Source organism: Spea bombifrons, chromosome 3, assembly GCF_027358695.1.
Source record: "Spea bombifrons isolate aSpeBom1 chromosome 3, aSpeBom1.2.pri, whole genome shotgun sequence".
Lineage (NCBI taxonomy): Eukaryota > Metazoa > Chordata > Amphibia > Anura > Pelobatidae > Spea > Spea bombifrons.
In genome coordinates, this window is record NC_071089.1 from 93,120,782 (window position 1) to 93,134,877 (window position 14,096).

Here is a 14,096-nt window from a genome sequence, read left to right on the forward strand (position 1 = left end):
CAATACTCCTGGTATAGACTCCCTATCGCGAGAAAGGGAGTGTTGTACCAGACAAAAAACATAAAATTTGGAGCAAAAGCTCCATCTAAGTTCTTTCCTAACCATTGTATTTGGAAAGAAACTAAGGTGCTCTGCGTTTAAAGCGCAGTAGGCGGAATTTTGTACGGTAGGAGCCTCTACTTTTGATTGTAAATATCCCTTACTCAACGTGTGGACCAGGAGAAAAAAAAAAAAAAAAAAAAAAAAAAAAAAAGGTATATTCCCCCAAAGTATTTAAGCGAAAGTGTCATATTATTTCTTGTATGAATATAACATGTATATCCCTGCGTTAATTTAAGTTTAAGGGCCTTTAATAACCCCACTTAACTGGCGTAAATTTTATAGTTATATTCCCCATTACATATGTAGTGATATAAACCATAATAACTCTAAAGGAGTATATTTATTATAATACTACTTTATTAAAAAAAAAAAAAAAAAAAAAAAAAAAAAATTTGCTCTTGTATTTTTAATTCTAGTGATAGTGTCTAAATTATAAAAATGACGAGTATGACCCTACAGTAATTTTAAGTTTGGTGACACTTAATTCCAGAGAATTTAATATTCTCTATTTCAAATATATATTTAAGACAGTGGGGTCCTAAATATTTAAATTCATCCTATTTCTCATATAATTTTAGCGTGTGTATCTCTGCATTACTTTAAACAAATCAGAATCTAGTGAATAATTAATTTAGGAGAAAAAATTCCGTAGCATTATAATGTGAATATATAATAAAATATAACAAATGTGTCCCTACAGTGATTTTAAGTTTAGTGTCACTTAATTCCAGCCTTTTTGACTGGAAATTTAATATTCTTTATTTCAAATATATATATAAAAAAAAAAAAAAAAAAAAAAAAAAAAAAAAAAGAAAAAAAAAAAACAGAGTGGTATGCAAGTGTATATGTATATAGATATGAGTTAGTAATACATTAACAATAGTAAAGTGTGATGTAGAAAGAGAGAAAAAAAAAAAAAAAAAAAAAAAAAAAAAAAAAGTCTAGTGTACCCCCCTAAAATATTTAAACTAGAAATTCGTACTATTTCTTATATAGTTTTAGCGTACATATCTCTGCACTGCTTTAAAAAAAGTCAGAATCTAGTAAATAATTTATTTAGGGTAAAAATTCCGTGCGGTTTTTCATATGGATATAATATATGTGACCCTAAAATGTTTTATCCCTCTTAACTGCATATTTAGTATTCTCCGCTTCAAGTGTATATTTGAATCAATGTAACCCTAAAGAGATTTATTTAAAGTAATAAATTATTTATTTATTTAAAGTAATAATAAGTTTATTAGTTTGTGTGGAGGAAAAAAAAAAAAAAAAAAAATTGCTCTTGTATTTTTAATTCTAGTGAAGGTGTCTAAATTATAAAAATGACGAGTATGACCCTACAGTGATTTTAAGTTTGGTGACCCTTAATTCCAGAGAATTTAATATTCTCTATTTCAAATATATATTTAAGACAGTGGGGTCCTAAATATTTAAATTCATCCTATTTCTCATATAATTTTAGCGTGTATATCTCTGCATTACTTTAAACAAATCAGAATCTAGTGAATAATTAATTTAGGAGAAAAAATTCCATACTATTATGATGTGAATATATAATAAAATATAACAAATGTGTCCCTACAGTGATTTTAAGTTTAGTGTCACTTAATTCCAGCCCTTTTGACTGGAAATTTAATATTCTCTATTTCAAATATATATAAAAAAAAAAAAAAAAAAAAAAAAAAAAAAAAAGAAAAAGAGAAAAACACCTAGTGGTATGTAAGTGTATATGTATATAGATATGAGTTAGTAATACATTAGCAATAGTAAAGTGTGATGTAGAAAGAGAGAGAAAAACAAAAAAAAAAAAAAAAAAAAAAAAAAAAAAATAAAGTCTAGTGTACCCCCCTAAAATATTTAATCTAGAAATTCGTATTATTTCTTATATAGTTTTAGCGTACATATCTCTGCACTACTTTAAAAAAAAGTCAGAATCTAGTAAATAATTTATTTAGGGTAAAAATTCCGTGCGGTTTTTCATATGAATATAATATATGTGACCCTAAAATGTTTTATCCCTATTAACTGAGTATTTAGTATTCTCCGCTTCAAGTGTATATTTGGATCAGTGTAACCCTGAAGAGATTTATTTAAAGTAATAAATTATTTATTTATTTAAAGTAATAATAAATTTATTAATTTATGTGGAGGAAAAAAAATAAAAAAAAAAAAAAAAAAAAAAATTGCGATTCATTATAGACATATGTTCAATATAGTTATAGCAATTATATCCCTGCAGTTGTAATAACCTTAATTTACAGCTTTAATTACTTCCACTTGAGTATACCTCAATTTGTGTATAGCGATGACTAATATGTCGCCTATGATATGGCACTTATATTAAAAAGGTATATTAATGAAACCCAATAAAATAAAAAAAAAAAAAAAAAAAAAAAAAAAAAAAGAAATTCTATTTGATATTTTTCAGTTTTAGCCATTCCTTCACTTCGTCCGGAGACGAAAATTGTTCTATTGAATTGTCAAAAAAAATTGCAATTTTTGCTGATGGGCGCCAACTGAATCTAATTTTGTTTCGCCATAATATAGTCGTGACAGTGGAGTATAGTTTTCTCTTCATTCTTGTATTGTATGAAATGTCTAGTAATGGAATTACACCCTTAAATTTGCCTTCGTATATACTCTTCTGTTTACTAGCTTTATAAATTTGTTGTTTAAAATAATAGGAGTGGAAGCAGACCAATATATCCCTCGGAACTTCCTTAGAGATTGATTTAGGTCTAGGGATCCTGAAGCAAATGTCAATAATTTCCTCGAAATTTTTAAAGTTTACCCCCAGATATTGGAAGTATTCTTTCATTATTAAGGAAAGATCTTCCGGATGTTCTGTTTCTTTAATATTCCTGAAACGGAGATTCTTTTTGTTGATTTTATCTTCTAGGTTGCCAATCTTGAATTCCATTGATTCCATTTGGTTTGTAGCAAAATGTTTGTATTCAAGTAATGTATTGACTTGCATTTGAAGATCTTTAAATTTATTTTCCATTTCTTTCATTTTAGTAACTACTATGTTCATTTCTTTTTTGAAGTCGCTTAGGTTATTAGACATTTCTTTTTTTAATTCAGTCACCACGTCTTGTAGGCTTAAAGTTAGTAATTCTGGTGTAATTGATTCTTGAGATTTTGCACGATCAAGGTCTGGGGAGAAGTGTTCATCTGTGAGATCAGAGGATGATTTATCTGTTGCTTCTTTTGAGCTTTGAGGCGAAAAAAAAGACAGTCTCTTGTCCAATTTTGTATCCTGTTTGCCCCGTTTCGAATGGAGTTTAGGGTCTTGCTTTCTTGAGGCCATTTTAATTCCCAATAGTAACTTCCTTAAATGGTATCAGGTCAGTTTATATTTAAGTACAAGACTTCAATTGGAGTTTTAGGGAATATTCATATTACCATTAAGTTTACACATCAATGTAACAAGCAATTTAGCTTCAGAAAACCTCTTCAAGCACTCTTTAACCACTTAGTCATAAGACTTTCACCTCAGACCCTTCCCTTCTCTTCCTTTGCCATTTAAAGTATATAAGATGAAAAATGTCCAAAAAAAAAAAAAAAAAAAAAAAAATATATATTTCTACTTGCCGGAGAGCAAATTTAGTCCTTCAAGCTTCACGAGCTATGTTTATACGTCGTTGGTCTCGGCACTGTGATCTCCGTTGCTCTATATTTTTCAGTTGCCCCGGTCCCCACAGTGAGTATTGTAGGCGGGTAGCGTCAAGTCCGCGAGGTCAGCGAAACCCGCGAAACCCGCGAGGCCGGCGTTTACCCGCCATCACGTCCCAGGCTCCGACCGCTCGTAGGATCCGCCTCCGAGAGCGTCAGCACGTCATCGCGTCATCGCGTCAACCCCCCCTTTTAAGGAGTTATTATACCTTGTTTATATATATATAAATATAAAAGTTCATCTAGGCAATTACATTTTAATGGATGTCTATAAAGGAAAAGAATGCAAGATGACTGCTTTATCCAATGGTCAATCAGATGTCTAGGGAACTATAGCATGTTGGGGATGTCACACACACCCATCACCTACAGATACGTGGCACCTGCACGCAACTAAAATTCCTTGTGCCAACATTGAAAAGTTAGAAAGAAGCCAGTGAACGCTTTAATGATCGCACAGCTATTAAGATCGCCCAATTTAAGGATTCTGTGTTCTCATGAAATGTATCTCTTACAGATCCTGCAAAAAAAGCTGCATGATCACACGAAGTTAACAGGTTTCACTCAAAGCATTTCCATCTGTGACTGTTTTAATCATAAGTTATAATTAACTCTGGGTTAACGTGGAACAGTTACTTTGGATACCAAAGGTGTTAACTGAGGCGCCCTGCATGATCACAACACGTGTTATGTGACCCTGTGGTACCAGTGTTACAACTTGCATGCAGAGCACAAGCTGCAGGCAAGGAGAGGGAGAGCAGATCGATCTGAATAAAAGATGGCAGAGGAGGGAGAGAGTGTGTGCGTAAGTGTATAGTGTTAGTGAGTTTGTTAGTGTATTTGGTATTAGCATGTGTGTTCGTGTATGGCGCTAGTGTGTGTTACTCTATGGTGCTAGAGCCTGTGTGATTAGTGCCAGTTTGTGGCGTTAGGATAAGCGTGAGAATATGCCATTAAGATGAATGTGTGTTACTGTATGATGTTAGTGTATGTGTATGAGCGTAAAGTGTTAGCATGTGTGTCTGTTACTGTATGATGTTAGAGCGGGTGTGTTAGTGTTTGGTGACATGGGTGAAGTGTGGGAAAGAGAGGAGAAGAGGAAGATTGGGAGAGAGTGTATGTGCATGTGAGTAATTTAGTTATTTTAGAAATACACATCTGAATACCAGAGGGAAGCTGTTGTGTTTCTATGTTACCTAGCACTGAAATGTTTAATACTGTGTGTAGATGATTATTATTGACAGGTCGTGCTGTCACTTTTGCTGAGCACATATACCTACACTGATCATAGCAGTACGAATACCCTTGGGGGTACTGCCTCCTCTGGTACGTGAGGTTAATTGAATGAATTGATCTGCTTAGTTATAATGTCTAAATAGCCAAAGAGAGAAGCAAGAAAAAGCGAGCAAAAAACAAAGGCACGGCTGTTATGCTCCCATAAGTATCCCTCAAAATCAACAAATACGGTATATGTCTATTTAGCTTTATCACTTTCTTCCATGTATAAAATTATTTAAAATACACACCAGCATGTAAACTATACTTCTTTTGAAGCATCACATTAATAAGAATATGTTTTGAGTGTTAATTAATTGGAAGTCCCATAATACATTATATTAAAAAAGCATGTTTTGTCATCTGGATCCAGTTTGTTAGTTCACCTTCTCTGGATCCAGGCATGGTAGCCTTGCTGAATATCATTGTGACAGGATAAGAGCCATGGGTAGTTATAGGGAAATCCACGCAACACAACTAGGGAAGCAAAACACAAACCTACGTGAACATTCTGTGCTCACACAATAACATACTTGCGCTTACTTACACCAATGGCACAACGTTAATAACTCAAACATGGAAATAACCGAGGGTTAACCTCTTGTGTTCCCTTGCAACTTTGTAATAGAGCCTGTTAGAATTCTTCTACTGGGAAAACATATTTGATTTTTCTGAGAAACCAAGACAAGAACGCAATCCTTTCATCTGGTACTAATGCTGGAGTGTTCATCAAGATACATTCATCATGCTACATCATTAATTTATAGATAACATCTACGAAACATGTTATAATTATCTACAACTAACACACATCCCTAAGCAACCATCAAATATAATGGTTGACATGTGATTGATTAATTGGATAATTGATCTGTCATTATGAACTGTTCACATTATGTGTATTAGTAATTACTTTATGTGTGAGTACATGGCATGACTATATTTGACTTAGAGCTTCACACTTTCTTTTTATATACAAAATTAAATACCTCTGACTGTGAGCGCGAGATACTACAGCATGAAACGAATAGGACCGGGTAATTATAGAAGACATGACTTTCTCAAGCAATTCCAATCTCTATCCCACATCCAACAAATTGACCTAAGCTTAGAGATTCATAGACTTGAGAGAAAATATTTTTATCAATTTTTAATATGATCCTAATTTATATTTGTGTCTATTTCTTATTGAAGAAAGTATACTTTTTCATGTTAGTATTAATAGAGTTCTGTTGTGGACTTATTTCTATAATAATGGTGCCTTTTAATTTCAATTTCTGGGTGTAGTGAAGGTACAATCAGGACCAGCCTTTGGATAATATGAATAAAAATTACAAAGTCCCTCGTCTGTCAAAGTGATTTATAACCTCAATGTATTTTCTGAAAACAGTTTGCACTGGGATATGACCTCTACACCATGGTCCAAAAGAGCGAAGTAAATAGTTTATATTGGGTGGAACCTTGATATTATGATTGAATTGACTATAGCCGTGCCTATTACTAGCATAAACACTCAGTAGGTTTCTAGCAGATTGTGAATAACCATTAGGAAAACCCAGGCCTTGCAATAAGCCAGACGATGTCCATGTCCTACAGGAAAGGTCAGGCCTACCTACACTACTGCACTACTGGGAACAGAATGCACAGGGATCATGGAGGTCCTAATTCAGTACATTCCTTACATTAAATTAAAGTACAAATCTCAGGGGTTGTGTGGACAACATTATATATAGTAAAACTATATTACATTAAATACAAATAAAAATATAAGTAGGAGCATAAATAATATGCAAATAAGAATAAACGGTTTCAGGGACTATAAGGAAAGCTATACATTAATTTACCTCTACAGACAAGCAAGATTATATTATAATTTATGGCAGCTTCTATTGCAGGTACTGTGTGTGTGTGTGTGCGCATTTCACACAACCCTCCCCTTTCTTCTGTCATTGTTGTCTCTGCAGCAGGGCAGTGTCTCACATACTGGCACCCCCCCTCCCCTATCAACATGGTCTCTGTATCTGCGATAGAGAAATCAAAGGAGTCCAGAAAACGGCTGGAGAAGCTGAGCGGGGGGGGGCAGATAAAAGGTGTGGTGGAGAGTGCAGGGGGCACAGACAGGACTGGGGGACACAGGGAGGAAGAGAGACTTTTTTGGCGACCAAGTTCATTAGTTCATTTCCGGAAAAAAATCTTCCAAACAGAAAGGGCAGGAAACAAAATTTGAATAAGCCAAAAACTAAACGCAATGACCTTGGGCTTTATATGTATGTATTTTATATATATATATATATATAAATATATATATATATATATATATATATATATATATATATATACACACATACACACACATACACACAGTTTTTCTGTCTCCTTTACGTTTTGGGGATATCACAGTCAAACTACAACCACTTACTTTCCAGCTGCATAAACTTCAGCCGTGTCAAAGAGGTTTACTCCATTTTCATAAGCAATCGTCATTAACTGCTCGGCCACCTGTTGAAATACAGAACTCATGAACAACATGCAAGTATGAACCAATCTCACACTACAAAACACCGTGAATTACAAAGTAGATGAAGTGGAGGGCAGATTTTACACCTGGTCACGAGGGGTTACCAGATTTTAACATTTAATCCTTTTACTGCTCGTGGTAAGGGCACAATTTTCATCTGGGAGGCCAGGCTAATGACAAATCATATATATATATGGTTTCTACTTGTCATAAACACACATATATATGTATAATGGTTAAGTGGCTCAACATATGGTTACGATGCATGGGGGTCTATAGATTGACACAAGTAATAAATGGTTATGAATGTATGACAGATTGATGCTGAGAAATACTGATTAGTTCCCAGAGTTTACAAAGCTCTTGTCATTTGTTGCCTACAACTGAATCTTGACAAGAGAAACCATTTCAGTTCATCTCGCTGTGGAATTCAGTGACATAAACAACATCTGGAATTTTGTTCAGAAGAAACATCTGATATGTTTGCCTGAAGCTTACGTCAAGTTTCTTAACTAGACATGATCACAGAATGGTAAGTTTTAGCATCTACTGGGATCAAACGTACCTGTGTGTCAGGAAACCTTTAGAACCTGAATATAAATTGGTTGCATGTAGTGACCAATTAACATCTAGTTCAACGGCAACTAAAAGTAATAGTTATATTTAGTTTATAGTTCTATCTACTTTAATAGTTGCAGGGGTATTATTTTAGTTTCTGCCTATTATCTTGGCTGCAACTTTTACTGCTGATAAATACCGGTAATATCTGCTCTATCCACACAGGCGCTGAGATTTCTTACATCTATGTTTCTCCTTTTCTACTTATTAATAAACTGGACATACATGCACTTACAGCGGCCTGACAGCATCCAGCAATACCACAAGCTACATGAAACAATGAAGCACCCAGCAGGATTAGACCCTTTGGTATTAGGGACACTGAAGTAATGGAGACCCGCCAACATCGATTTAGCAGTATGGCCGTGGGGGGGTTGGATGGTGCTGGTGTTATGGACCCAGGGGGTTCTCCATTATGCCAGTGTCTCTACTACCGCTACTTCCGGCCCAACACACTGAGTGTAAGTGCCAGGATATTTCATTTCCCAGCGCTGGGACATAGATAGCATGGGAGGTTGCCATCCCATAGACTTCAGTAAAGTTCCCCTTTGTGTTTGTGCAGTGTGTGTGGGGGTCTGTCCCTTCTGCTAGCCTTAAAGGCTGGAAGTGAAGAAAGGGTTCATGTATTTTTATAGGGGGGGGGTATGGCCCCAAAAGAGGAAGATTGGGGACCCACTAGTCCACTCTGGCAATAAAGGCACACAATCACCTCCAATTTCTTCACTGATAAAAGTGAAGCACACTACCTTGGACTTCAATATAAAACTAAATATATTAATTAATATTAAAATATAGCATGCACCAATGTTCATGCAGCAAATTCCATTTTTAAAACATTTAAGAACAAAACTGACAAACTAAAATTTAAATCTTTTTTTAATGAATTCCATTTGTACACATGGGTTTATTGTAAGTACTGCATTATTCAGTGTAATAACACCACAATAAAACATAAATAAAATAATGTCTTACCTCATCGGAAACCTGACCTCCAAACGTCACCCAGGTTCCTGAGAAAACAAATGTTTTACATTTATTTTTTTAGGTAGTGCATGTTTGAAATAAAGAAGTGTTTGAATATTCAATCATATTTAAGATATTTCTTCTCACATCATGTTTTCTGTGTTTAAATTATAGCATGTATTCTGTCCAATACCAGTCTAAAGCCTCTGGAGCACTTTGTCCTAGGGAAAAGCACCGCGCTTTTGGAATGCTATAATTTCCAGCTGAACAACTTTCTCCGCTCTATTCTGCAAAGGCATTACCTGATTAGGGCTCTTACTCCCTTTGAGGAGCTCTGCACTTCTGACTTTATGCCAGCACATGGCATATCGATCCTTTATGGGCTCCTCATAGCGACCTTAAATCCTGAGGATGCTCTGCAGGTCTCTCTTGCTCCAGGACAATGGGAGAACATTTCCTCTCGCCCACCAGTGCCCCATCAGTAACAAGGTATGGGAAATGTCCTACAAGTTGTTGGCTAATCGCTACCGTCCGCCCTCAATTACCCACCACCCTCAACGTCAGGTGTCCTCTGGAGCAACGGCTCACACAAGTAAAAGACGCATTTTAAAAATTAAGTAAGATGGGATGGAGAGTTGGATGTAATGATGCATTCAGGGACAAATTATTTGAAGAGTAAGGAGGTCAGTGTGGTAACAGATGTTTTCAGTAAACTAGGTAAGGATCTGCAGTATCTGTTTAGGAGGTTTGGGAGACAGAATGGAAAGATGCAGCGAATTAGAGATTTTAACTAGGGAAATGGTGGCAAGAACATGGATTAATCTTTTTGTGTAATAAGGAACTGTGTATGGATTGTATCTCTCGCATACTAATTTCCTAGTGAGCGGCTGTTTTTATGAATTGGTATTTAAACTAAAACTAACCCCCCCCCCCTGCTTTGACGGGACCTACATTGTAGGCATAGATCACAAGTCACACACCTCAAAGTCCAGCCCTGGAACCCATATTGCACACATTAAACTCGCCCCAGCACCAAGATTGCATCCACAAAACTACCCAGCACCCAGATTGCATCCCAGCAGCCAGATTGCACATATAGGACTTGTCCTAGTACCCAGTTCCCTTCCTGTCTCTTTATCTCTCTCTCTTTATTATGTCTCACCTCTTGCTCGTTATTTCTCCCCATTCTCATTATCTGTCCATCTCTCCCTTTTCTTTGTATCTTTCTTTGTTCAGTTTATCTCACTATCCTTTCTCTTTACCTCACCTTTTTCCCTCTCTTCTGTCAATCTCTCCTGCTCATTCTCTTTACTTCTCCTCTTTCTGTGTCTTTTCTCCCTGCCCCCATTTCTCTCTTTTTTTCCTCTCTCTCTCTCTCTCTCTCTCTCTCTCTCTCTCTCTCTCTCTCTCTCTCTCCCCCTTGTCTTTGATCCCCTATTTCTTTTTTGCTCTCACTTTTTTCTTTATCTAATTTCTCCCATTTCTCTTAATCTCTCATTCCATTTCCCATTGTCTCTCCCTTTTCTCTACCTCTTGTCTATCTCTCTTCTTTCTCATTATCTCTCCACTTTGTCCCCATCTCCCCTCCTTCTCGTCATCTCTTCCCTTATTCATTATCTCTCCACCTTTTCCCCATCTCTAATTCTCATTATTTCTCCCCATCTCTCTTCTTTCTCATTATCCCCTTCTCATCATATCATCTCCTTCTCCCATCTCACCTTTTCTCATTATCTCTCCCCTATATGTTTCTCTTTATCTCTCAATTTTCTTAACATCTTCCCTTTCTCACCATATATATATATCCTTTCTGTCCATCACTTACCTTGCTGAGGTCCTGTGGTGGGAGTGAAAAGGTTCTGACTCACTGCTCCATCGTGGTACTCGCGGCTTCACTGCTGAGCCAGTGGCAGATCCAGAGCCTCACCTTGGGAGGGGCACTCCCATAACATACACATCCAGACACCCATTAACTCTTCCCCATCTCTAATTCTCATTATCTCACCCCTTTCTTTCCACGTTATATGCCGTTGCCCGCATGCAAACACAAATTGTTTGCATTTACATAACTCTATACCTTTACACTTTCCTCATGTTCCTCTTCTGCAACTTTAGGGTTCTCCCTAACAGGCGTAGATTTTGGTCTTGGTCACTCATATACAATGCTGGTATAGAGAAATATTAATCTAAGACAAGACCAAGGACTGTTTTTTTAGTAGAAATGGGCATGAATTGTTCTTATCTTCCTTCAAGTTCTATCATTCTATGTTATGCTATGAGGGTAAGGCTGGCAACAGGGGTGGGGTACAACTGGCATCTTGGCTTTAATGATTTTTGGCCACTGCCTAATGTATATTTATTTGTATATAAAATCCGGACCAAGGTAACTTCAGAGATAATTTAAATTATAAGTGGATCCTTTCTGGGCTACTTTGTATTGCTTTCATGCAGTTGTGTTTGGTAAAGATATATATATGTGTACCTGGGTTTTGAGCTAGTTGTATCTTGGCCAATTGGCTATACTTAAATATACTGAATATCGTCAGCTCTCCCCTGCATGCAAATCCTATAGTTCCAATTGTTATTCGCATAGCCAGAAATATCTGGAAACACAGTGACACATATTTAAGTAAATACACTAAACCATAAAATAAATGGATTTTGGAATACAGATCTATGCTTAAATAGTTTGTGAGCACAATGCCCACAGTGCGTATCAATCATAAAAAAAGTCAAAAATTCACTGTGTTCTGATGATTCCCATCAATTTCAATAAATGGCAGCAAATGAAAATGGACATATTTGCTTAACACTTCATGTGGAATAATATTCAAACTGACAGCATACAACAGAAGCCTTAGTTTATGCTCAGTTGAGGTGTGTTTTAACAAAAACTCAAACAGACCTGGATAGCAATAAAATGGTATAGCATGTTATGATAAAAAATAAGGAAAAACTGATTGGATACAATATTTGATTATACTGATTTTGAATTATGTGCTTATGTGTTTTTATTGATATTTTTTTATCACTCAAGTATATATAATATAGCACTTATGTCACGCACAGCGTAAGGTAGAACCTGTAATCAGGTAGAACAGCGTGTGCAAGTCCAATAGACAGAACACCAGAGTCCAGTATAGAATAGCCAATGAGTAAGCCGAGGTCAGGAAGCCAGGAGTCAGGATCGTTGCAGGGTAAGCCGAGGTCAGGAAGCCAGAAGTCAGAATAGTCGTAATGTAAGCCGGAGTCAGATGCCAAGAATCAATAACAGGAACGCGTACTGAGATGACACTATACAAGATAGGTACAACCATCAGAAGGCAAGGTGAATGGTTTCTGAGGCTCTTAAATAGAAAGAGGAAGTGCAGACTTCAATTAGCATTTTCCCGCCATAAATTCAAAATGCTGTTACGTCACTTCCGGTCCGCGGCCATCTTGGGGTTGGCGAGATCTCAAATTACTAAAAGGACCGGTAGTACCGGCTGGCGCCACTAGGTGGCGTGCGGAAGAGCGCGTACGCGCGGCAGGACCAGACCAGGTTTCAGAAGGCGGCGGCTGCCGTGTGGAGTTGCGGGGTCTTCCCCGTCCTCGCGGCGGCAGAAGCTGTCTTGCGGAGGAGGGGGTCTTCCTCTCCTCCGCGGCGGTTGAAGCTGCTGTGGTAGGGCGGGGGGTCTCCCCCTTCTCCTCGGCGGCTGTGGCTGTTGCGGTAAGGTGGGGGGTCTCCCCCTCCTCCGTGGCGGCTGAGGTTGCTGCGGCAAGGGGGGTCTCCCCCTCTTCCGTGGCGGCTGAAGATCCGCGGACCCGGAGGGACCGGCAGCCAGGTACGTTACAACTTACAAATAAATTTAAAATGCATTTTTTGTGGGTGAGGCTACACGGGACTATAAAGTGTCTCTTTAGCTGTTGGCTTCTGCAGAAAAAACTCTATATTTCTAAAATAATTAAATTGATAAATACAAATGAAACTGACAAACGAAAAGCCTAAGCTGGAGGTACATTTAATAAATGAATTTAGCTTTGCTAAAATTTGTGATGCCAGGAGTTAGTATGTGTGGCTAACCCTGCCTTCTTATCACAAACTCTTACAAGAAAAAGGACAGAGGAGCTCAACGCAGTCAACTTTGGAAAGTTACCAGGTAAGCACATAAATAAGCAATTATTCACAAAATTCTAGACTTATTATAGAAAACTCAGCACATACACTAGGTCAAGATTTGTGTTACACAGTATTACAAATGGCTGTGTAGGTGTCCCACCAGCACATTGCAGCTTATTTCACACAGGCATGTGGAACACAAGAACACCAACAACTAGATGAAGACACATCTGGACCAACACTACCACGAAGCATTAGGGATTCTCACATAGTAGGTTGCTAAATTTATGTCTAATCATCTGAGGAAAATATCTGTGTGTCTTACTACTTTATTAAGCACACTGTTAAAGCTGATTGTCAGTGTTACTTTAACTTCCTGTCCTGGTCAGAGACGTATCCTGACTGGGCACAGCTCAAGGTCTGACCCGGTCAGCACCCCAGCTGCTCCTACCTTTGTGGCCACCATCTACCATGCTGAGTGCCAGGCTATAACATCATATCCATACTTGCGAACTTTCCAAGTTTCGCCCGTAGACACTCGCCAGTAGCTTCTCCATTTCTCTTGGTCAAGCAGGACAGCTACAGGTTCAACTCAACAACTTTACTATTCATTATGAAGTTCTGACTCAAGGGAATGTAAGAATATCTGAGCGGGCCCTGTATAATGTATTGTTCAATCACTAAGATGTCTAGAAAGTCATGAATTTATACAGCCCTTAATGCGGAAGAAATATGACAGAAAGAGCATCTCATAATGCATAATAACTCCAGTGAGCGGAAACTCACCTGGAAACTCAGAGTATGGTGAATAAACTACCTCTGAATAAGTTCTCTTTGATATACAGTAAG

General features: G+C 37.2%; 1 protein-coding gene across 1 annotated transcript in view; it reads right to left on the reverse strand.

Annotated features, from left to right (window-relative positions):
- The window catches only part of KCNAB1 (potassium voltage-gated channel subfamily A regulatory beta subunit 1), a 128,219-nt gene that overhangs the window by 20,690 nt on the left and 93,433 nt on the right, over window positions 1–14,096 (reverse strand). Inside the window, exons 3-4 of the mRNA XM_053458658.1 lie at window positions 9,161–9,198; window positions 7,472–7,551 (exon numbers count right to left, since the gene is read on the reverse strand). Coding sequence (XP_053314633.1) covers window positions 7,472–7,551; window positions 9,161–9,198 — 118 coding nt within the window. The remainder of the gene's footprint in view (window positions 1–7,471; window positions 7,552–9,160; window positions 9,199–14,096) is intronic.